Source organism: Phyllobates terribilis, unplaced genomic scaffold (genome assembly GCF_046119375.1).
Source record: "Phyllobates terribilis strain yellow unplaced genomic scaffold, ASM4611937v1 Scaffold_12__6_contigs__length_324123572, whole genome shotgun sequence".
Classification (NCBI taxonomy): Eukaryota; Metazoa; Chordata; class Amphibia; order Anura; family Dendrobatidae; genus Phyllobates; species Phyllobates terribilis.
Window position 1 is genome coordinate 301,288,687 of NW_027362772.1, and position 23,231 is coordinate 301,311,917.

At 47.0% G+C, this 23,231-nt stretch overlaps 1 protein-coding gene across 1 annotated transcript; it reads right to left on the reverse strand.

Annotated features, from left to right (window-relative positions):
• Positions 1–829: 829 nt before the first annotated feature.
• Positions 830–9,067, reverse strand: MAD2L2 (mitotic arrest deficient 2 like 2). The gene is made up of 9 exons (XM_073655407.1): positions 8,944–9,067; positions 8,699–8,746; positions 7,000–7,118; positions 6,739–6,810; positions 5,808–5,908; positions 5,403–5,497; positions 4,796–4,869; positions 1,902–1,994; positions 830–1,160 (listed from the first exon to the last, which is right to left on the reverse strand). Exons 1-9 carry the CDS (start codon positions 9,008–9,010, stop codon positions 1,119–1,121), a joined length of 711 nt encoding a protein of 236 aa, XP_073511508.1. The 5' UTR covers positions 9,011–9,067; the 3' UTR covers positions 830–1,118.
• Between the last annotated feature and the right edge of the window lie 14,164 nt (positions 9,068–23,231).

The window sequence follows — 23,231 nt, forward strand, 5'->3', positions numbered from 1 at the left end:
TGCTCATGAGGAGTCGGTCAAAATACCTGTCGAGAGGTGCAGAAGTCTCATTGACAGTTACAGGAATCGTCTGATTGCAGTGATCGCCTTAAAAGGTTCTTCAACAAAATATTAAGTTAAGAAGAAGAACCATCATTTCATGAGTTTAATTTTTGTTCATTTTCATAGATTTTTAATTTATTATTACTTTTGTCAGATTCAAGTTATTTCTGTGACCATTGTGGGTTTTTCTTTCATTAAACGAGGGGTACCAACAATTTTGACCACGTGTGTGTATATAGGTTGAAAAAAAAAAAAAAAAAAATAAGACTCCGGTCCGTCAAGTTCAACCTTCCTCCACCAATTATACTTTGTCACTAATTTACCTATAACCCACAATGTTATATGTAGTGATGAAATCACCCAGCCCCTGTATAAAAGCCATCAGTGGTCGGCTTCACACAGTCTGACTATAAAGAGCCCTCCACGTTCACACGGGGGTTGTGCATACACTTGGTGTTATTATGCTCTTTAGCTTGGTATCTGATTGTCCCTAGCAGCCTTTTGGTGTAAGGTTTGTGTTAGTCCTCAGCACTTACTGTTTCAGGTCTTATTCGTTCGTCCCTCATCAATACAAGTCTATAACCTAATCCAGCAATTACAAAGTTTTACCGTCTGGTTTAGAGAAATAAAACCGCAGTTGAATAGCAATAATAGAAGTTGCAGGACACAGGCCGCCAGCAGTGGCCCCGGCCGGGTATGTGGCCCCGGCCGGGGCTGTGGCCCTTCCTTACTGCTACAAAACAGCTGTGCTCCGGCCATTCTTCTGCTTACATGTATTTATACTCAGTGCTTTTCCTCATTTAATTATCATATATTACAAGAAACAATACATCAGTCCAATACAAAGCCATGTACAATAAGGAGACAGATCCGGGGGCTTCATCCTGCAGATTCTGTACGAGTGATGGCCGAGTCCTTAATGCCGATCAGCACAGGGGGGTGAACTGCTGGAATATTAATCCCCCCCATCACCCGGTCCGCCATAGAGCGGGCGCTGCTTCAGATACCACCGGGTAAGTGACGTTCATAAGTCCACAGCACTGGCATCTGGGGTAGATTTGGTCTCCACAAGGCCGTCAGGTGCTTTTTTGTGCTCTTTCTTCTACATAAAGCTGCATCTATAAAACAAGAGACAATGTGAAAAGTGCAGTTGTATCATTCTTTTTCCTTTGCAATCATTTATCCACCACTAGAGGGCGCTCACTGTACAAGTCTGTATATTACCAGCTCCCCCTAGTGGTGGCTGCTGGCACACACAACTCTCAGGACTGAAGGCCGGGAAGGCGGACGTCTCACAGTACACAGCTTTACCCCTAAGGAAGGAGGAAGATAAAAGTCTGGCTCTTTAGGAACTTGTTGCCCAAACTTTTAAGATTTTACTTACTTTTCCGTCCCATCAGTAGTAATAGGAGGGGAGAAGACGGCTCCCTGTACCCTCATCACTGTGAAGTCCGTGCCCAAATACAGCTCAGGATAGCAAGGGGAAGAGTTAAAGGGGTTTTCCATAATAAGAAATTTTAATTTTTTTTTGTAAAGGTGGGAAAAGGAAAAAAAATACAATATGGTGGTCCTCGCTTCCTTCCTTCCATCTCATCGTGTGCAGTTTATCCATGTGACCGCTGGGGTCAATCAATGGCCTCCGCCGTCCAGAGCTGTATGTGGCTCCCACGGCAGTGTCCTTCTATACTGAAAAGTTACTGCCCGTTCTTTCTATAGCGCCGACACACTCCGCGGCGCTGTACAGAGACGGTCACCGTGTACCGGAGCCCCCTTTTTCAGCACAGGAACATTTCTTAGCTATAGAGATGTTTTTGCGGAGCCCGGGGGCTGCACCGTGTATCGTGTGCGGAGCTACTCACTTTTAATATGTCGGAGGTCATCGTCTTGAGAGGTATGAGGCGCGGCTCCTGCATGTGGACATCCTGCTCATCAGCGAGAATCCAGGGGAAATCCTGGGGAGGAAGGAGAACGCCACAAATATACACTGCAGCCATGATGCCCGTCCTCCCGAGGCCTGCAAGCTCCGCGGATCGACGGCATCCGTCCTCCCGAGGCCTGCAAGCTCCGCGGATCGACGGCATCCGTCCTCCCGAGGCCTGCGCGCTCGAGGCGAGAGGGTCTGCGGATCGACGGCGTCCGTCCTCCCGGCCTGCGCGCTCCATGCGAGAGGGTCAGCGGATCGACGGCGTCCGTCCTCCCGAGGCCTGCGCGCTCGAGGCGAGAGGGTCTGCGGATCGACGGCGTCCGTCCTCCCGGCCTGCGCGCTCGAGGCGAGAGGGTCTGCGGATCGACGGCGTCAGTCCTCCTGAGGCCTGCGCGCTCGAGGCGAGAGGGTCTGCGGATCGACGGCGTCAGTCCTCCTGAGGCCTGCGTGCTCGAGGCGAGAGGGTCTGCGGATCGACGGCGTCCGTCCTCCAGAGGCCTGCGCGCTCGAGGCGAGAGGGTCAGCGGATCGACGGCATCCGTCCTCCCGAGGCCTGCGCGCTCGAGGGTCTGCGGATCGACGGCGTCCGTCCTCCCGGCCTGCGCGCTCGAGGCGAGAGGGTCTGCGGATCGACGGCGTCAGTCCTCCTGAGGCCTGCGCGCTCGAGGCGAGAGGGTCTGCGGATCGACGGCGTCCGTCCTCCCGAGGCCTGCGCGCTCCAGGCGAGAGGGTCAGCGGATCGACGGCGTCCGTCCTCCCGAGGCCTGTGCGCTCCAGGCGAGAGAGTCAGCGGATCGCACACTGTCATTTTCCTGTATGTTCACTTTGGGACTAGTTACATGCCAAAGAATTACAGGAGCATGTGGTAGTAGATTAAAAATTACTTACTTGCACCGTAAAGCACCGATGTAATTTATATACAGTACAGTGGGGAAAATAAGTATTTGATACACTGACAATTTTGTAAGTTTTCCCACCTACAAAGAATGGAGAGATCAGTAATTTTTATCGTAGGTCACTTTACCTGTGAGAGACAGAAACTAAAAATAAAATCCAGAGAATCACATTGTAGGATTTTTACATAATTCATTTGCATTTTATTGCATGAAATAAGTATTTGATACAATAGAAAAACAGAACTTAATATTTGGTCCAGAAACCTTTGTTTGCAATTACAGAGGTCAGACGTTTCCTGTAGTTCTTGACCAGGTTTGCACACACTGCAGCAGGGATTTTGGCCCCCTCCTCCATACAGATCTTCTCCAGGTCTTTCGGGTTTTGGGGCTGTCGCTGGGCAACATTGAGTTTCAGCTCCTCCAAAGATTTTCTATTGGGTTCAGGGCTAGAGACAGGCTAGGCCACTCCAGTACCTTGAAATGCTTCTTACGGAGCCCCTCCTTAGTTGCCTTGGTTGTGTGTTTCGGGTCATTGTCATGTTGGAAGACCCAGAAACGACCCAACTTCAATGCTCTTACTGAGGGAAGGAGGTTGCTGGCCAAAATCTCACAATACATGACTCCATCCCTCCTCCCTTCAATATAGTGCAGTCGTCCTGTCCCCTTTGCCAAAAAGCACCCCCAAAGTATAATGTTTCTCCCACCATGCTTCATGGTTGGGACTGTGTTCTTGTGGTTGTACTCATCCTTCTTCCTCCAATCCCGGCGAGTGGTGTTGATACCAAAAAGTTCTATTTTGGTCTCATCTGACCACATGACCTTCTCCCATGTCCCCTCTGGATCATCCAGATGGTCATTGATGAACTTCAAACGGGCCTGGACATGTGCTGGCGTGAGCAGGGGGGCCTTGCGTACCCTGCAGGATTTTAATCCATGACGGCGTAGTGTGTTACTAACGGTAATGTTTGAGACTGTGGTCCCAGCTCTTTTCAGGTCAGTGATCAGGTCCTCCTGTGTACTGGGCTGATTCCTGACCTTTCTCAGAATCATCCTTGCCCCACGAGGCGAGATCTTGCATGGAGCCCCAGACCGAGGAAGATTGACAGTCATCTTGTGTTTCTTCCATTTTCTAATAATTGCACCAACAGTTGTTGTCTTCTCACCAACCTGCTGCCTATTGTCCTGTAGCCCATCTCAGCCTTCTGCAGGTCTACAATTTTGTCCCTGGTGTCCTGAGACAGCTCTTTGGTCTTGGCCATGGTGGAGAGGTTGGAGTGTGATTGATTGTGTGCACAGGTGTCTTTTATACAGGTAATGAGTTCAAACAGGTGCAATTAACACAGGTAATGAGTGCAGAGTAAGATGGCTTCTTAAAGAAAAACTAACCTGTCTGTGAGAGCCAGAATTCTTGCTGGTTGGTAGGTGATCAAATACTTATTTCATGCAATAAAATGCAATTTAATTATTTAAAAATCATACAATGTGATTTTCTGGTTTTTATTTTTAGATTCTGTCTCTCACAGGTGACGTGACCTACGATAAAAATTACAGACCTCTCCATTCTATGTAGGTGGGAAAACTTGCAAAATCGGCCGTGTATCAAATACTTCTCTTCCCCAATGTAGGTGATGTCAAATAATCACATTTCCCCAGATGAGGGATTCCCAGGCCCAGCGTCCGTGTCGATGACCTGCGGCTGCAGGGCGGGAGCTCCGATAACGGCTTCCTACCCGACGGCATCTGCAGCTCTCCTGGTCCGGCCATCACCTAACCACAAGAGGAGCCACGGATGCGGTCGGGCAGGGGACGGTTCTCTGGGTTCCCGTCCTGCAGCCACAGATCAGTGACGCTGGACCGGGTCATGGGGATAGATTTGCACCAACTCTAATCCAGAGGGATGAAACTTCTGCACCGAACTACATTGCTGCGTTACCTTTATAACCTGGATCTTCTCCATGTTCCTCGTCGCCGCTTCTCTCGTGTGAACCAGTAAAGTGAACGTGCAGCCTGCAAATGGCAAGGAATTAGGATCAGGCCGAAGTGCCACAAACTACGAGAAAGCGGAGGGACCATTATACTATACATATTAACCCCTTCCTATTGTGGCCATTTATCGCTTTTTTTTTGTGCCGTTTCTATCGATACTATTAATTTTACCATATAATGTGCTGAAAATGGGAAAATCCCAAGTGCCCTGAAATAGTAAAAAAAAAAAAAAGTGACTTCTCCATTGCTTCTTGGGTTTATATGGAGTTCACTGTGCGGTAAAAATCCCATGGTAACGTTATCCTCCAGGTCGGTGGGATTACGGCGAAGCCAAAACGAAGACATTAAATTATTTTAGGTAGTAAAAACAAAAATCTGAGCTTGAAAAATGGCGACAAAAAATTTTTTGGTCCCATAACCCATTTTCCGTAGTACGTCATGGCTCAGTAAAATGTGAACAACCCCTTTAAGAGGCTCTCACACATCCTCAGTGATACCAGGTGGGCACCGCTATCTATATTCAGCATTACCGCCACCTAGTGGACGAGAAGTACCTGGCGGGTTGTTGTCCAGGACGGCATCGCAGACGCTGATCTTGAGAATGAACGCCCGCAGTAACTGCTCCACGTGAGTCAGCAGCGAGTCCGAGCTGTAAGGACACAAGAAGATAATGGGGGCGGCCATGAGCTCATACTGGCCCGAGCCACCAGGTAAGTATAAGACCCGACCGTCCCAAAGCGTCACTGCTGTCAATTACATCACGTCCTACGAGAAAATTGCTAGATAAGCAGTTGCCCTACAATGCAAAAATGGCTTCTGTAGTAAAGCTGTAGAGGAGACATTATGCTCAGCCAATCGCACGTAATAATGTGACCAGTGTGAATTATGGCCACTGCCCAGATGTCAGCGATTGCCATACAAGCTGCATCTTACACAGTGGCTCCATTTTGTTCCCTTACCTGATGGACAGCAGAGGCGGCTGCGCTATTTCAAACACAAATCTCTCCACCGGGTGGTGCTCTTTATCCAGAATCACGACCACAACCTTCTCCACATCGTTCTGCAAATATATAAGAAATCATAAGGTCACAGGACGGGGGGGAAGAGGAAGAAGAAGAGCAGGTGACCAGAGGACGGGGGGAGAGGAAGAAGAAGAGCAGGTGACCAGAGGATGGGGGGAGAGGAAGAAGAAGAAGAGCAGGTGACCAGAGGACAGGGGGGAAAGAGGAAGAGCAGGTGACCAGAGGACGGGGGGAAAGAGGAAGAAAAAGAGCAGGTGACCGGAGGACGGGGGGGGGGGGGGGGGAGAGGAAGAAGAGCAGGTGACCAGAGGACGGGGGGGGGAGAGGAAGAAGAGCAGGTGACCAGAGGACGGGGGGAGAGGAAGAAGAAGAGCAGGTGACCAGAAGATGGAGGGGGGGGGGGGGGGGGACAGGTGACCAGAGGACGGGGGGAGAGGAAGAAGAAGAGCAGGTGACCAGAGGACAGGGGGAGAGGAAGAAGAAGAGCAGGTGACCAGAAGATGGGGGGGGGGGGGGGGAGCAGGTGACCAGAGGACGGGGGGAGAGGAAGAAGAAGAGCAGGTGACCAGAGGACGGGGGGAGGGGAAGAAGAAGAGCAGGTGACCAGAGGACGGGGGGAGAGGAAGAAGAAGAGCAGGTGACCAGAGGACGGGGGGAGAAGAAGAAGAAGAGCAGGTGACCAGAGGACGGGGGGAGAGGAAGAAGAAGAGCAGGTGACCAGAGGATGGTGGGGAAGAGGAAGAAGAAGAGCAGGTGACCAGAGGACGGTGGGGAAGAGGAAGAAGAAGAGCAGGTGACCAGAGGACGGGGGGAGAAGAGCAGGTGACCACAGACCGCCCCTGGGAATCGGGACACCGCACGTCCTCACCTTCTCTATGAGCGGCTTCACGCAGTGCAGGGTGTCCTGGATGTAGCGGTTCAGCTCAGGGTGACACGACATCTGCAGCGGGAAAATATATTAGACAAATGCATACATTTCATTTTCCTCTTACCCATCAGCTCTGCTTCTGGGAAGAGAAGTGCAGCAGGAAAGGGGAGGGCGGCTGAGCGGAATATTGCCGGCTGTAAGGTCAATGTCACAGCACCTCGTGAGCCGCAGAATACCCATGACCCCCACAGGAGCAGGTACCTGCACTGGGACATTGTACTTCTTCCTCTTCTGGAAGATCCCGATGGGATAGACTTCTCTGACGTACAGGATTAGATGGACGGCCACCTCCAGAAACTCGCACAATATGTCAGCCACCACTGGGGAGAGCAGCAATGAATGGGTTAATATTTACCATTATACCCAGAATTTAACCCTATAATCCCCACCCAGAGTACGGAATAGCAAATTGGCTTAGAGCTACCACTGACCCTAAAGCTTCGGGGCATTTATAAGACGCCCTTACCACAAGAGTACGCTGTGTTATACAACCAGCACATACTTCTAACAGCAGCGGCCGGAGCGAGCGCTGATCAAGACCCCCACGCTGACATTGCTGGGACAGCAGGTCTGGTGAACGCAGCACCTCGGATAGAGCTGCAGTGCGGCGGCTTCTTCATGTCTTGGATTCTAGGGGCGTCTTTACACTGGGATGCTACTTTTTCTACTTCTGAATTGCTAGAACAGACCCAGTGCAGGAGGGGAGTATAAGTCTGGGGTCACACGAGCGAATATTCTCCATCCAAGAGAATCGGCGTCATGATGCTAATCACACTGAGCAGAGCGCGGTCCGATTTTCTGAGATGAAAAGATGGAGAGAAAAATGTCTCCATCTTTTCCATTGTGTCAGTCCATGAAAATCGCACTGCACTCAGATTTCATCCGAGCGCAGTCTATGGTTTCCCATGCACTCACTGACATGCATGGCCGATCCCATTATCTGATGAAACTCAGGCATAAAGCAATGTTTCCTCGGATCATCTCTGTGCAGAGCGCCATAGAATAACGCTGGTCCAGGTGCAATCCGGTGTTCTGCCAGATCGCACTCGTACCAAAAATACGGCCGTCTGTATGAGCCCTAAGGATGCTCTAATGTACACTGGAAAACTGCGCTCCCCACAGGTAGAAGATGGAATAAAATCGCAGGAAGAGGAGGCATCAGACCCGGCCTCACAGACCACCCACGCGTCCCGCTCCGACCCACCCTGACCCTCCTGTTCACGACCTCACCTCACCACCCTCCCGTTTCCGCATCCTGCACAGACCCGCCCTCGCGTCCCCACCCTCAAATCCCGCACTGACCCACCCTCGCAGACCCGACCTCGCACCCAGCACCGACCCACCCTCACATCCCTCACAGACCCGACCTCGCACCCAGCACCGACCCACCCTCACATCCCACCACTGTGCCCCACACCAACCTGCACCGACCCACCTTCACAGACCCGCCCTTGCGTCCCCACCCTCAAATCATGCACTAACCCACCCTCGCAGACCCGCCCCAACCCGCCCTTACACCCAGCACCAACCCACCCTCACATCCCTCACGGTCCCGCCCTCACATCCTGCACCGACCCACCCTCACGGTCCCGCCCTCACAGACCCGACCTCGCACCTAGCACCGACCCACTGTCACGGTCCCACCCTCACATCCCGCCACTGTGCCCCACACCAACTTGCACCGAGCCACCTTCACAGACCCGCCCTCACGGTCCCGCCTCACATCCCACACCAACCCACCCTCGTATCCCGCACTGACCCACCCTCACATCCCACACCAACCTGAACCGACCCACCCTCACGGATCCGCCCTCAAGGACCCGCACTGCCCTCATGGACCCACCCTCACAGATTCGCCCTCGCATCCTGACTGACCCACACCGACCCACCCGGCACTTACCCTGCGCGAAGTTCAGGTCCTGCCGTGTGATTGTCGTCATTGTTCCATCTGTGGAGTAAAGGTTCACACGTTACCGAGGACACACTGCTGTCAGTGACAATGGAGGAGCCTGTGTGTACAATAGCCGCACAGCCCAGCAGAGGGCAGCACTGCTCTACCCCTGATTATTCCCATGTGTTCTCCTGGATAGACCAGTAAGGACACTGGCGCCAGAGCGCACAGACACTGCCCCCCTGTATACGGACCTGTGCGCCCCCGACACCGGCTGCGACCACCGCCTCCTCCTCCTGAACAACAGAAACCTGGTCGCATAAGTGACGTCACTCACAAGCCCCGCCCCCTGTCACGCCTTAGTCTCACCTCCTTCTCCCGCAGGTCCTAGCGCCGCTGTCCGAACAGAATGGAGCAGCTGGCGGATGTGTGCGCAGGCTGGGACTTGTAGTCCTCTTGTGGAGCCGCACTGGGTGTGAACATGCTCCACTTTACATTATGATGCTGTATGAGGATGGAGAATGAGCCGGTGTATCTAAGCTTAATGTGTGATACAGTCTGAGGGGACCAGAATATAGAGGTGTATCTAAGCTTAATGTGTGATACAGTCTGAGGGGACCAGAATATACAGGTGTATCTAAGCCCATTGTGTGTGATACAGTCTGAGGGGACCAGAATATAGAGGTGTAGCTAAGCCCATTGTGTGTGATACAGTCTGAGGGGACCAGAATATACAGGTGTATCTAAGCTTAATGTGTGATACAGTCTGAGGGGACCAGAATATACAGGTGTATCTAAGCCCATTGTGTGTGATACAGTCTGAGGGGACCAGAATATACAGGTGTATCTAAGCCCATTGTGTGTGATACAGTCTGAGGGGACCAGAATATACAGGTGTATCTAAGCCCATTGTGTGTGATACAGTCTGAGGGGACCAGAATATACAGGTGTATCTAAGCCCCTCGTGTGAGATACAGTATGAGGGGACCAGAATATACAGGTGTATCTAAGCCTAATGTGTGATACAGTCTGAGGGGACCAGAATATATAGGTGTATCTAAGCCCCTCGTGTGAGATACAGTCTGAGGGGACCAGAATATACAGGTGTATCTAAGCCTAATGTGTGATACAGTCTGAGGGGACCAGACTATACAGGTGTATCTAAGCCTAATGTGTGATACAGTCTGAGGGGACCAGACTATACAGGTGTATCTAAGCCTAATGTGTGATACAGTCTGAGGGGACCAGAATATACAGGTGTATCTAAGCCCCTCGTGTGAGATACAGTATGAGGGGACCAGAATATACAGGTGTATCTAAGCCTAATGTGTGATACAGTCTGAGAGGACCAGAATATAGAGGTGTATCTAAGCCTAATGTGTGATACAGTCTGAGGGGACCAGAATATAGAGGTGTATCTAAGCTTAATGTGTGATACAGTCTGAGGGGACCAGAATATACAGCTGTATCTAAGCTTAATGTGTGATACAGTCTGAGGGGACCAGAATATACAGGTGTATCTAAGCTTAATGTGTGATACAGTCTGAGGGGACCAGAATATAGAGGTGTATCTAAGCTTAATGTGTGATACAGTCTGAGGGGACCAGAATATACAGGTGTATCTAAGCTTAATGTGTGATACAGTCTGAGGGGACCAGAATATACAGATGTATCTAAGCTTAATGTGTGATACAGTCTGAGGGGACCAGAATATACAGGTGTATCTAAGCTTAATGTGTGATACAGTCTGAGGGGACCAGAATATAGAGGTGTATCTAAGCTTAATGTGTGATACAGTCTGAGGGGACCAGAATATACAGCTGTATCTAAGCTTAATGTGTGATACAGTCTGAGGGGACCAGAATATACAGGTGTATCTAAGCTTAATGTGTGATACAGTCTGAGGGGACCAGAATATAGAGGTGTATCTAAGCTTAATGTGTGATACAGTCTGAGGGGACCAGAATATACAGCTGTATCTAAGCTTAATGTGTGATACAGTCTGAGGGGACCAGAATATACAGGTGTATCTAAGCTTAATGTGTGATACAGTCTGAGGGGACCAGAATATAGAGGTGTATCTAAGCCCATTGTGTGTGATACAGTCTGAGGGGACCAGAATATAGAGGTGTAGCTAAGCCCATTGTGTGTGATACAGTCTGAGGGGACCAGAATATACAGGTGTATCTAAGCTTAATGTGTGATACAGTCTGAGGGGACCAGAATATACAGGTGTATCTAAGCCCATTGTGTGTGATACAGTCTGAGGGGACCAGAATATACAGGTGTATCTAAGCCCATTGTGTGTGATACAGTCTGAGGGGACCAGAATATACAGGTGTATCTAAGCCTAATGTGTGATACAGTCTGAGGGGACCAGAATATACAGGTGTATCTAAGCCCCTCGTGTGAGATACAGTATGAGGGGACCAGAATATACAGGTGTATCTAAGCCTAATGTGTGATACAGTCTGAGGGGACCAGAATATACAGGTGTATCTAAGCCCCTCGTGTGAGATACAGTCTGAGGGGACCAGAATATACAGGTGTATCTAAGCCTAATGTGTGATACAGTCTGAGGGGACCAGACTATACAGGTGTATCTAAGCCTAATGTGTGATACAGTCTGAGGGGACCAGACTATACAGGTGTATCTAAGCCTAATGTGTGATACAGTCTGAGGGGACCAGAATATACAGGTGTATCTAAGCCCCTCGTGTGAGATACAGTATGAGGGGACCAGAATATACAGGTGTATCTAAGCCTAATGTGTGATACAGTCTGAGAGGACCAGAATATACAGATGTATCTAAGCCTAATGTGTGATACAGTCTGAGGGAACCAGAATATAGAGGTGTATCTAAGCCTAATGTGTGATACAGTCTGAGGGGACCAGACTATACAGGTGTATCTAAGCCTAATGTGTGATACAGTCTGAGGGGACCAGAATATACAGGTGTATCTAAGCCCCTCGTGTGAGATACAGTATGAGGGGACCAGAATATACAGGTGTATCTAAGCCTAATGTGTGATACAGTCTGAGAGGACCAGAATATACAGATGTATCTAAGCCTAATGTGTGATACAGTCTGAGGGGACCAGACTATACAGCTGTACCTAAGCCCCTCGTGTGAGATACAGTCTGAGAGGACCAGACTATACAGGTGTATCTAAGCCTAATGTGTGATACAGTCTGAGAGGACCAGAATATACAGATGTATCTAAGCCTAATGTGTGATACAGTCTGAGGGGACCAGACTATACAGGTGTATCTAAGCCTAATGTGTGATACAGTCTGAGAGGACCAGAATATACCGTTGTATCTAAGCCCCTCGTGTGAGATACAGTCTGAGGGGACCAGAATATACAGGTGTATCTAAGCCTAGTGTGCGATACAGTTTGAGGGGACCAGACTATACAGGTGTATCTAAGCCCCTCGTGTGAGATACAGTCTGAGGGGACCAGAATATACAGGTGTATCTAAGCCCAATGTGTGATACAGTCTGAGGGGACCAGACTATACAGCTGTATCTAAGCCTACTGTGTGAGATACAGTCTGAGGGGACCAGAATATACAGGTGTATCTAAGCCCCTCGTGTGTGATACAGTCTGAGGGGCCCAGAATATACAGGTGTATCTAAACCTAATGTGTGATACAGTCTGAGAGGACCAGAATATATAGGTGTATCTAAGCCCCTCGTGTGAGATACAGTCTGAGGGGCCCAGAATATACAGGTGTATCTAAGCCCCTCGTGTGAGATACAGTCTGAGAGGACCAGAATATATAGGTGTATCTAAGCCCCTCGTGTGAGATACAGTCTGAGAGGACCAGAATATACAGGTGTATCTAAGCCCCTCGTGTGAGATACAGTCTGAGAGGACCAGAATATACAGGTGTATCTAAGCCCCTCGTGTGAGATACAGTCTGAGGGGCCCAGAATATACAGGTGTATCTAAGCCCCTCGTGTGTGATACAGTCTGAGGGGACCAGAATATATAGGTGTATCTAAGCCCCTCGTGTGAGATACAGTCTGAGAGGACCAGAATATACAGGTGTATCTAAGCCCCTCGTGTGAGATACAGTCTGAGGGGCCCAGAATATACAGGTGTATCTAAGCCCCTCGTGTGAGATACAGTCTGAGAGGACCAGAATATACAGGTGTATCTAAGCCCCTCGTGTGAGATACAGTCTGAGGGGACCAGAATATACCGTTATATCTAAGCCCCTCGTGTGAGATACAGTCTGAGGGGACCAGAATATACAGGTGTATCTAAGCCTAGTGTGCAATACAGTTTGAGGGGACCAGACTATACAGGTGTATCTAAGCCCCTCGTGTGAGATACAGTCTGAGGGGACCAGAATATACAGGTGTATCTAAGCCCAATGTGTGATACAGTCTGAGGGGACCAGACTATACAGCTGTATCTAAGCCCCTCGTGTGAGATACAGTTTGAGGGGACCAGAATATACAGGTGTATCTAAGCCTAATGTGTGATACAGTCTGAGAGGACCGGAATATACAGATGTATCTAAGCCTACTGTGTGAGATACAGTCTGAGGGGACCAGAATATACAGGTGTATCTAAGCCCCTCGTGTGTGATACAGTCTGAGGGGACCAGAATATACAGATGTATCTAAGCCTACTGTGTGAGATACAGTCTGAGGGGACCAGAATATACAGGTGTATCTAAGCCCCTCGTGTGTGATACAGTCTGAGGGGCCCAGAATATACAGGTGTATCTAAACCTAATGTGTGATACAGTCTGAGAGGACCAGAATATATAGGTGTATCTAAGCCCCTCGTGTGAGATACAGTCTGAGGGGCCCAGAATATACAGGTGTATCTAAGCCCCTCGTGTGAGATACAGTCTGAGAGGACCAGAATATATAGGTGTATCTAAGCCCCTCGTGTGAGATACAGTCTGAGAGGACCAGAATATACAGGTGTATCTAAGCCCCTCGTGTGAGATACAGTCTGAGGGGCCCAGAATATACAGGTGTATCTAAGCCCCTCGTGTGTGATACAGTCTGAGGGGACCAGAATATATAGGTGTATCTAAGTCTAATGTGTAATACAGTCTGAGGGGACCAGAATATATAGGTGTATCTAAGCCCCTCGTGTGAGATACAGTCTGAGGGGCCCAGAATATACAGGTGTATCTAAGCCCCTCGTGTGAGATACAGTCTGAGAGGACCAGAATATATAGGTGGATCTAAGCCCCTCATGTGAGATACAGTCTGAGAGGACCAGAATATACAGGTGTATCTAAGCCCCTCGTGTGAGATACAGTCTGAGAGGACCAGAATATACAGATGTATCTAAGCCCCTCGTGTGAGATACAGTCTGAGGGGACCAGAATATACAGGTGTATCTAAGTCTAATGTGTGATACAGTCTGAGAGGACCAGAATATATAGGTGTATCTAAGCCCCTCGTGTGAGATACAGTCTGAGGGGACCAGAATATACACGTGTATCTAAGCCTAATGTGTGATACAGTCTGAGGGGACCAGAATATACAGGTGTATCTAAGCCTACTGCGTGATACAGTCTGAGGGAACCAGAATATACAGGTGTATCTAAGCCCCTCGTGTGTGATACAGTCTGAGGGGCCCAGAATATACAGGTGTATCTAAACCTAATGTGTGATACAGTCTGAGAGGACCAGAATATATAGGTGTATCTAAGCCCCTCGTGTGAGATACAGTCTGAGGGGCCCAGAATATACAGGTGTATCTAAGCCCCTCGTGTGAGATACAGTCTGAGAGGACCAGAATATATAGGTGTATCTAAGCCCCTCGTGTGAGATACAGTCTGAGAGGACCAGAATATACAGGTGTATCTAAGCCCCTCGTGTGAGATACAGTCTGAGAGGACCAGAATATACAGGTGTATCTAAGCCCCTCGTGTGAGATACAGTCTGAGGGGCCCAGAATATACAGGTGTATCTAAGCCCCTCGTGTGTGATACAGTCTGAGGGGACCAGAATATATAGGTGTATCTAAGTCTAATGTGTAATACAGTCTGAGGGGACCAGAATATATAGGTGTATCTAAGCCCCTCGTGTGAGATACAGTCTGAGGGGCCCAGAATATACAGGTGTATCTAAGCCCCTCGTGTGAGATACAGTCTGAGAGGACCAGAATATATAGGTGGATCTAAGCCCCTCATGTGAGATACAGTCTGAGAGGACCAGAATATACAGGTGTATCTAAGCCCCTCGTGTGAGATACAGTCTGAGAGGACCAGAATATACAGATGTATCTAAGCCCCTCGTGTGAGATACAGTCTGAGGGGACCAGAATATACAGGTGTATCTAAGTCTAATGTGTGATACAGTCTGAGAGGACCAGAATATATAGGTGTATCTAAGCCCCTCGTGTGAGATACAGTCTGAGGGGACCAGAATATACACGTGTATCTAAGCCTAATGTGTGATACAGTCTGAGGGGACCAGAATATACAGGTGTATCTAAGCCTACTGCGTGATACAGTCTGAGGGAACCAGAATATACAGGTGTATCTAAGCCTAGTGTGTGATACAGTTTGAGACCAGAATATACAGATGTATCTAAGCCCCTCGTGTGTGATACAGTCTGAGGGGCCCAGAATATACAGATGTATCTAAGCCCCTCGTGTGTGATACAGTCTGAGGAGACCGGAATATACAGGTGTATCTAAGCCTAGTGTGTGATACAGTATGAGGGGACCAGAATATACAGCTGTATCTAAGCCTTTTCATGTGTGATACTCTCTGTGGAATGTACTGGAGTATCTAAGCCTACATCTGCTGGAAACACTCTGTGCTGCTGTGGCGGTTCCCTATCACGTCCGTTACTGAACGTCGTCCGTCCGTGGCCACGCCCACGTAACAAGGTTCCCGCCGCCGTCACCATAGTAACTGCCGGCAGATGGCGCCCGGCTCCTCGTTATTACTCCGTCCAGCAGAAATAGCTGCCGACCACCGCTGGTTATTAACCCCCGAGGTCCCGCACTGCGGCCACCGCTGCCGTGTGAATATCATCACCACTGAAAGATGGCGGAGGAGAACGACCCCGGGCGGGGGGGCAAACTGTGACATCACCGGGGGGCACAACCCCTTCAGCTTAAACTGGAATATCCCTTTAAGATCGATGGGGTCCAGACACCTCTGCAGCCCCCATGTACTGTTGAACTAGGAACAGCGCCACACACACAGTGGTGGCCATGCTTGGTACTGCAGCTCAGTCCTATCAGGATTTCAGCGCTGAGGACAGAATGCAGGGAGCAGACACTGAGGCATCTTCTGACCTGCCTGCAGGGTCCGGTTTTGGCCACTAGGTGTCAGCACATGTGAGATCTGCAGGGGATGAGATTATTTGCAAAATTGCTTAATTACTGTTGTTGAAAAAGTTAAAGTTTGGCCTTTAATGGATTGATGTGGAAGTGTGAGTGATCTGCCAGCGGACGTCACCCCGGTATAACGCCATCAGTGCAGGGGTCACCCCAAAGAGAGGCCAGATATTGGGGACGGGTTTTATTTTCCCCTATAAAAGTAGCATTTCTGATAAGGAAGAGCATGAAGATGGGATTAATGATAAGGAAGAGCATGAAGATGGGATTAATGATAAGGAAGAGCATGAAGATGGGATTAATGAAAAGGAAGAGCATGAAGATGGGATTAATGATAAGGCAGAGCATGAAGATGGGATTAATGATAAGGCAGAGCATGAAGATGGGATTAATGATAAGGCAGAGCATGAAGATGGGATTAATGAAAAGGAAGAGCATGAAGATGGGATTAATGATAAAGCAGAGCATGAAGATGGGATTAATGATAAAGCAGAGCATGAAGATGGGATTAATGATAAAGCAGAGCATGAAGATGGGATTAATGATAAAGCAGAGCATGAAGATGGGATTAATGATAAATCAGAGCATGAAGATGGGATTAATGATAAATCAGAGCATGAAGATGGGATTAATGATAAGGCAGAGCATGAAGATGGGATTAATGATAAGGAAGAGCATGAAGATGGGATTAATGATAAGGCAGAGCATGAAGATGGGATTAATGATAAGGAAGAGCATGAAGATGGGATTAATGATAAGGAAGAGCATGAAGATGGGATTAATGATAAGGCAGAGCATGAAGATGGGATTAATGATAAAGCAGAGCATGAAGATGGGATTAATGATAAGGCAGAGCATGAAGATGGGATTAATGATAAGGAAGAGCATGAAGATGGGATTAATGATAAGGAAGAGCATGAAGATGGGATTAATGATAAGGCAGAGCATGAAGATGGGATTAATGATAAGGAAGAGCATGAAGATGGGATTAATGATAAGGAAGAGCATGAAGATGGGATTAATGATAAGGCAGAGCATGAAGATGGGATTAATGATAAGGAAGAGCATGAAGATGGGATTAATGATAAGGAAGAGCATGAAGATGGGATTAATGATAAGGAAGAGCATGAAGATGGGATTAATGATAAGGAAGAGCATGAAGATGGGATTAATGATAAGGAAGAGCATGAAGATGGGATTAATGATAAAGCAGAGCATGAAGATGGGATTAATGATAAGGCAGAGCATGAAGATGGGATTAATGATAAGGAAGAGCATGAAGATGGGATTAATGATAAGGAAGAGCATGAAGATGGGATTAATGATAAGGCAGAGCATGAAGATGGGATTAATGATAAGGAAGAGCATGAAGATGGGATTAATGATAAGGAAGAGCATGAAGATGGGATTAATGATAAGGAAGAGCATGAAGATGGGATTAATGATAAGGAAGAGCATGAAGATGGGATTAATGATAAAGCAGAGCATGGAGATGGGATTAATGATAAGGCAGAGCATGAAGATGGGATTAATGAAAAGGAAGAGCATGAAGATGGGATTAATGATAAGGAAGAGCATGAAGATGGGATTAATGATAAAGCAGAGCATGAAGATGGGATTAATGATAAATCAGAGCATGAAGATGGGATTAATGATAAGGCAGAGCATGAAGATGGGATTAATGATAAGGAAGAGCATGAAGATGGGATTAATGATAAGGAAGAGCATGAAGATGGGATTAATGATAAGGAAGAGCATGAAGATGGGATTAATGATAAGGCAGAGCATGAAGATGGGATTAATGATAAGGCAGAGCATGAAGATGGGATTAATGATAAAACAGAGCATGAAGATGGGATTAATGATAAGGAAGAGCATGAAGATGGGATTAATGATAAAGCAGAGCATGAAGATGGGATTAATGATAAGGAAGAGCATGAAGATGGGATTAATGATAAGGAAGAGCATGAAAATGGGATTAATGATAAGGAAGCGCATGAAGATGGGGTTAATGATAAGGAAGAGCATGAATATGGGATTAATGATAAGGAAGAGCATGAAGATGGGATTAATGATAAGGAAGAGCATGAAGATGGGACTAATGATAAGGCAGAGCATGAAGATGGGATTAATGATGAGGCAGAGCATGAAGATGGGATTAATGATAAGGCAGAGCATGAAGATGGGATTAATGATAAGGAAGAGCATGAAGATGGGATTAATGATAAGGAAGAGCATGAAGATGGGATTAATGATAAGGAAGAGCGAGAAAATGGGATTAATGATAAGGAAGAGCATGAAGATGGGATTAATGATAAGGCAGAAGATGAAGATGGGATTAATGATAAGGCAGAGCATGAAGATGGGATTAATGATAAGGCAGAGCATGAAGATGGGATTAATGATGAGGAAGAGCATGAAGATGGGATTAATGATAAAGCAGAATATGAAGATGGGATTAATGATAAAGCAGAAGATGAAGATGGGATTAATGATAAGGAAGAGCATGAAGATGGGATTAATGATAAGGCAGAGCATGAAGATGGGATTAATGACAAGGCAGAGCATGAAGATGGGATTAATGACGAGGAAGAGCATGAAGATGGGATTAATAACAAGGAAGAGCATGAAGATGGGATTAATAACAAGGAAGAGCATGAAGATGGGATTAATGATAAGGAAGAGCATGAAAATGGGATGAATGATAAGGAAGAGCATGAAAATGGGATGAATGATAAGGAAGAGCATGAAGATGGGATTAATGATAAGGAAGAGCATGAAGATGGGATTGATAAGGCAGAGAATGAAGATGGGATTAATGATAAGGAAGAGCATGAAGATGGGATTAATGATCAGGAAGAGCATGAAAATGGGATTAATGATAAGGCGGAGCATGAAGATGGGATTAATGATAAAGCAGAGCATGAAGATGGGATTAATGATAAAGCCGAGCATGAAGATGGGATTAATGATAAAGCAGAGCATGAAGATGGGATTAATGATAAGGAAGAGCATGAAGATGGGATTAATAATAAGGCCGAGAATGAAGATGGGATTAATGATAAGGCAGAGCATGAGGATGGGATTAATGATAAGGCCGAGCATGAAAATGGGATTCATGATAAGGCAGAGCATGAAGATGGGATTCATGATAAAGCAGAGAATGAAGATGGGATTAATGATAAGGAAGAGCATGAAGATGGGATTAATGATAAGGAAGAGCATGAAGATGGGATTAATGATAAGGCCGAGCATGAAGATGCGATTAATTATAAGGAAGAGCATGAAGATGGGATTAATGATAAGGCAGAGCATGAAGATGGGATTAATGATAAGGCAGAGAATGAAGATGGGATTAATGATAAGGCAGAGAATGAAGATGGGATTAATGATAAGGCAGAGCATGAATATGGGATTAATGATAAGGAAGAGCATGAAGATGGGATGAATGATAAGGAAGAACATGAAGATGGGATTAATGATAAGGAAGAGCATGAAGATGGGATTAATGATAAGGAAGAGCATGAAGATGGGATTAATGATAAGGAAGAGCATGAAGATGGGATTAATGATAAGGCAGAGCATGAAGATGGGATTAATGATAAGGAAGAGCATGAAGATGGGATTAATGATAAGGCAGAGCATGAAGATGGGATTAATGATAAGGAAGAGAATGAAGATGGGATTAATGATAAGGCAGAGCATGAAGAAGGGATTAATGATAAGGCAGAGCATGAAGATGGGATTAATGATAAGGCAGAGCATGAAGATGGGATTAATGATAAGGAAGAGCATGAAGATGGGATTAATGATAAGGAAGAGCATGAAGATGGGATTAATGTTAAAACAGAAGATGAAGATGGGATTAATGATAAGGCCGAGCATCAAGATGGGTTTCCTAATAAGGCAGAGCATGAAGATGGGTTTCCTAATAAGGCAGAGCATGAAGATGGGATTCCTGATGAGGGAGAGCATGAAGATGGGATTCCTGATAAGACAGAGCATGAAGATGGGATTCCCAATAAGTCAGAGCATGAAGATGGGAGTCCCGATAAGGCTGAGCATGAACATGGGATTCTCTATAAGGCAGAGCATGAAGATGGGATTCCTGATGAGGGAGAGCATGAAGATGGGATTCCTGATAAGGCAGCGCATGAAGATGGGATTCTTAATAAGGCAGAACATGAAGATGGGATTTCTGCTGAGGCAGAGCATGAAGATGGGATTCCCCATAAGGCAGAGCATGAAGATGGGATTCCTGATAAGGCAGAGCATGAAGATGGGATTCCTGATAAGGCAGAGCATGAAGATGGGAGTCCTGATAAGGCAGGGCACGAAGATGGGATTCCTGATAAGTAAGAGCATGAAGATGGGATTCCTGATAAGGAAGAGCATGAAGATGGGATTCCTAATAAGGCAGAACATGAAGATGGGATTCCTGATGAGGCAGAGCATGAAGATGGGATTCCACATAAGGCAGAGCATGTAGATGGGAGTCCCGATAAGGCAGAGCATGAAGATGGGAGTCCTGATAAGTCAGGGCATGAAGATGGAATTCCTGATAAGGAAGAGCATGAAGATGGGATTCCTGATAAGGAAGAGCCTGAAGATGTGTTTTCTGATAAGGCAGAGCATGACAATGGGATTCCTAATAAGGCAGAACATGAGGGTGGGATTCCTGATAAGGCAGAGGATTAAAATGGGATTCCTTATAAGGCAGATCATGGAGGCGGGATTCCCGATAAGGCAGGGCATGAAGATGGGATTACTGATAAGACAGAGGATTAAAATTGAATTCCTGATAAGGCAGAGCATGAAGATGGGATTCCTGATAAGGCTGCGCATAAAGATGGGATTCCTGATAAGGCAGAATATGAAGATGGGATTCCTGATGAGGCAGAGCATGAATATGGGATTCCTGATGAAGCAGAACATGAAGATGGGATTCCTAATAAGGCAGAACATGAGGGTGGGATTCCTGATAAGGCAGAGCATGAAGATGGGATTCCTGATAAGGCAGAGGATTAAAATGGGATTCCTGATAAGGCAGATCATGGAGGTGGGATTTCTGATAAAACAGAGGATTAAAATGGAATTCCAGATAAGGCAGATCATGGAGGTGGGATTCCTGATAAGGCAGAGCATGAAGATGGGATTCCTAATAAGGGAGAACATGAAGGTGGGATTACTGATAAGGCAGCGGATTAAAATGGGATTCCTGATAAGGCAGATCATGGAGGTGGGATTCCTGATAAGGCAGAGGATAAAAATGGAATTCTGGATAAGGCAGATCATGGAGGTGGGATTCCTGATAAGGCAGGGCATGAAAATGGGAATCCAGATAAGGCAGATCATAAAGGTGGGATTCTTGATAAGGCAGAGCATGAAGATGGGATTCCTAATAAGGCAGAACATGAGGGTGGGATTCCTGATAAGGCAGAGCATGACGATGTGATTCCCGATAAGGCAGAGCATGAAGATGGGATTCCCGATAAGGCAGAGCATGAAGATGGGATTCCCAATAAGGCAGGGCATGAAGATGGGATTCCTGATAAGGCAGAGGATTAAAATAGGATTTCTGATCAGGCAGATCATGGAGGTGGGATTCCTGATAAGGAAGAGGATTAAAATGGAATTCCGCACAAAGCTGATCATGGAGGTGGGATTCCTGATAAGACAGAGGATTAAAATGGAATTCCAGATAAGTCAGATCATGGAGGTGGGATTCCTTATAAGGCAGGGCATGACGATGGGATTCCTAATAAGGCAGAACATGAGGGTGGGATTCCTGATAAGGCAGAGGATTAAAATGGGATTCCTGATAAGGCAGATCATGGAGGTGGGATTCCTTATAAGGCAGGGCATGAAGATGGGATTTCTGATAAGGCAAAGCATGAAGATGGGTTTCCAGATAAGGCAGAACATGAGGGTGGGATTCCTGATAAGGCAGAGGATTAAAATGGGATTCCTTATAAGGCAGATCATGGAGGTGGGATTCCTGATAAAACAGAGGATTAAAATGGAATTCCAGATAAGTCAGATCATGGAGGTGGGATTCCTTATAAGGCAGGGCATGACGATGGGATTCCTAATAAGGCAGAACATGAGGGTGGGATTCCTGATAAGGCAGAGGATTAAAATGGGATTCCTGATAAGGCAGATCATGGAGGTGGGATTCCTTATAAGGCAGGGCATGAAGATGGGATTCCTGATAAGGCAAAGCATGAAGATGGGATTCCAGATAAGGCAGAACATGAGGGTGGGATTCCTGATAAGGCAGAGGATTAAAATGGGATTCCTTATAAGGCAGATCATGGAGGTGGGATTCCTGATAAGACAGAGGATTAAAATGGAATTCCAGATAAGTCAGATCATGGAGGTGGGATTCCTTATAAGGCAGGGCATGACGATGGGATTCCTAATAAGGCAGAACATAAGGGTGGGATTCCTGATAAGGAAGGGCATGAAGATGGAATTCCTGATAAGACAGAGCATTAAAATGGAATTCTAGATAAGGCTGATCATGGAGGTGGGATTCCTGATAAGGCAGAGCATGAAGATGGGATTCCAGATAAGGCAGATCATGAAGGTGGGAGTCCTGATAAGGAAGAGCATGAAGATGGGATTCCTAATAAGGCAGAACATGAGGGTCGGATTCCTGATAAGGCAGATCATGGAGGTGGGATTCCTTATAAGGCAGGACATGAAGATGGGATTCCTGATAAGGCAAAGCATGAAGATGGGATTCCAGATAAGGAAGAACATGAGGGTGGGATTCCTGATAAGGCAGGGCATGAAGATGGGATTACTAATAAGGCAGAACATAAGGGTGGGATTCCTGATAAGGGAGGGCATGAAGATGGAATTCCTGATAAGACAGAGCATTAAAATGGAATTCTAGATAAGGCTGATCATGGAGGTGGGATTCCTGATAAGGCAGAGCATGAAGATGGGATTCCAGATAAGGCAGATCATGAAGGTGGGAGTCCTGATAAGGAAGAGCATGAAGATGGGATTCCTAATAAGGCAGAACATGAGGGTCGGATTCCTGATAAGGCAGAGCATGATGATGGGAGTCCTGATAAGGCAGAGCATGACGATGGGATTCCTGATAAGGCAGGACACGACGATGGGATTCCTAATAAGGCAGAACATGAGGGTGGGATTCCTGATAAGGCAGGGCATGAAGATGGGAATCCAGATAAGGCA

Bases quoted from the DNA above. Each gene is read 5' to 3' on its own strand.
- MAD2L2 (XM_073655407.1), bottom strand. From the start codon at position 9,010: ATGCGACCAGGTTTCTGTTGTTCAGGAGGAGGAGGCGGTGGTCGCAGC. The intron at 5,909-6,738 runs GTGAGGACGTGC...ATATATTTGCAG, and splicing joins TGAAGCCGCTCATAGAGAAG to AACGATGTGGAGAAGGTTGT. The intron at 1,995-4,795 runs GTAACGCAGCAA...CTTCCTCCCCAG, and splicing joins AGAAGATCCAGGTTATAAAG to GATTTCCCCTGGATTCTCGC.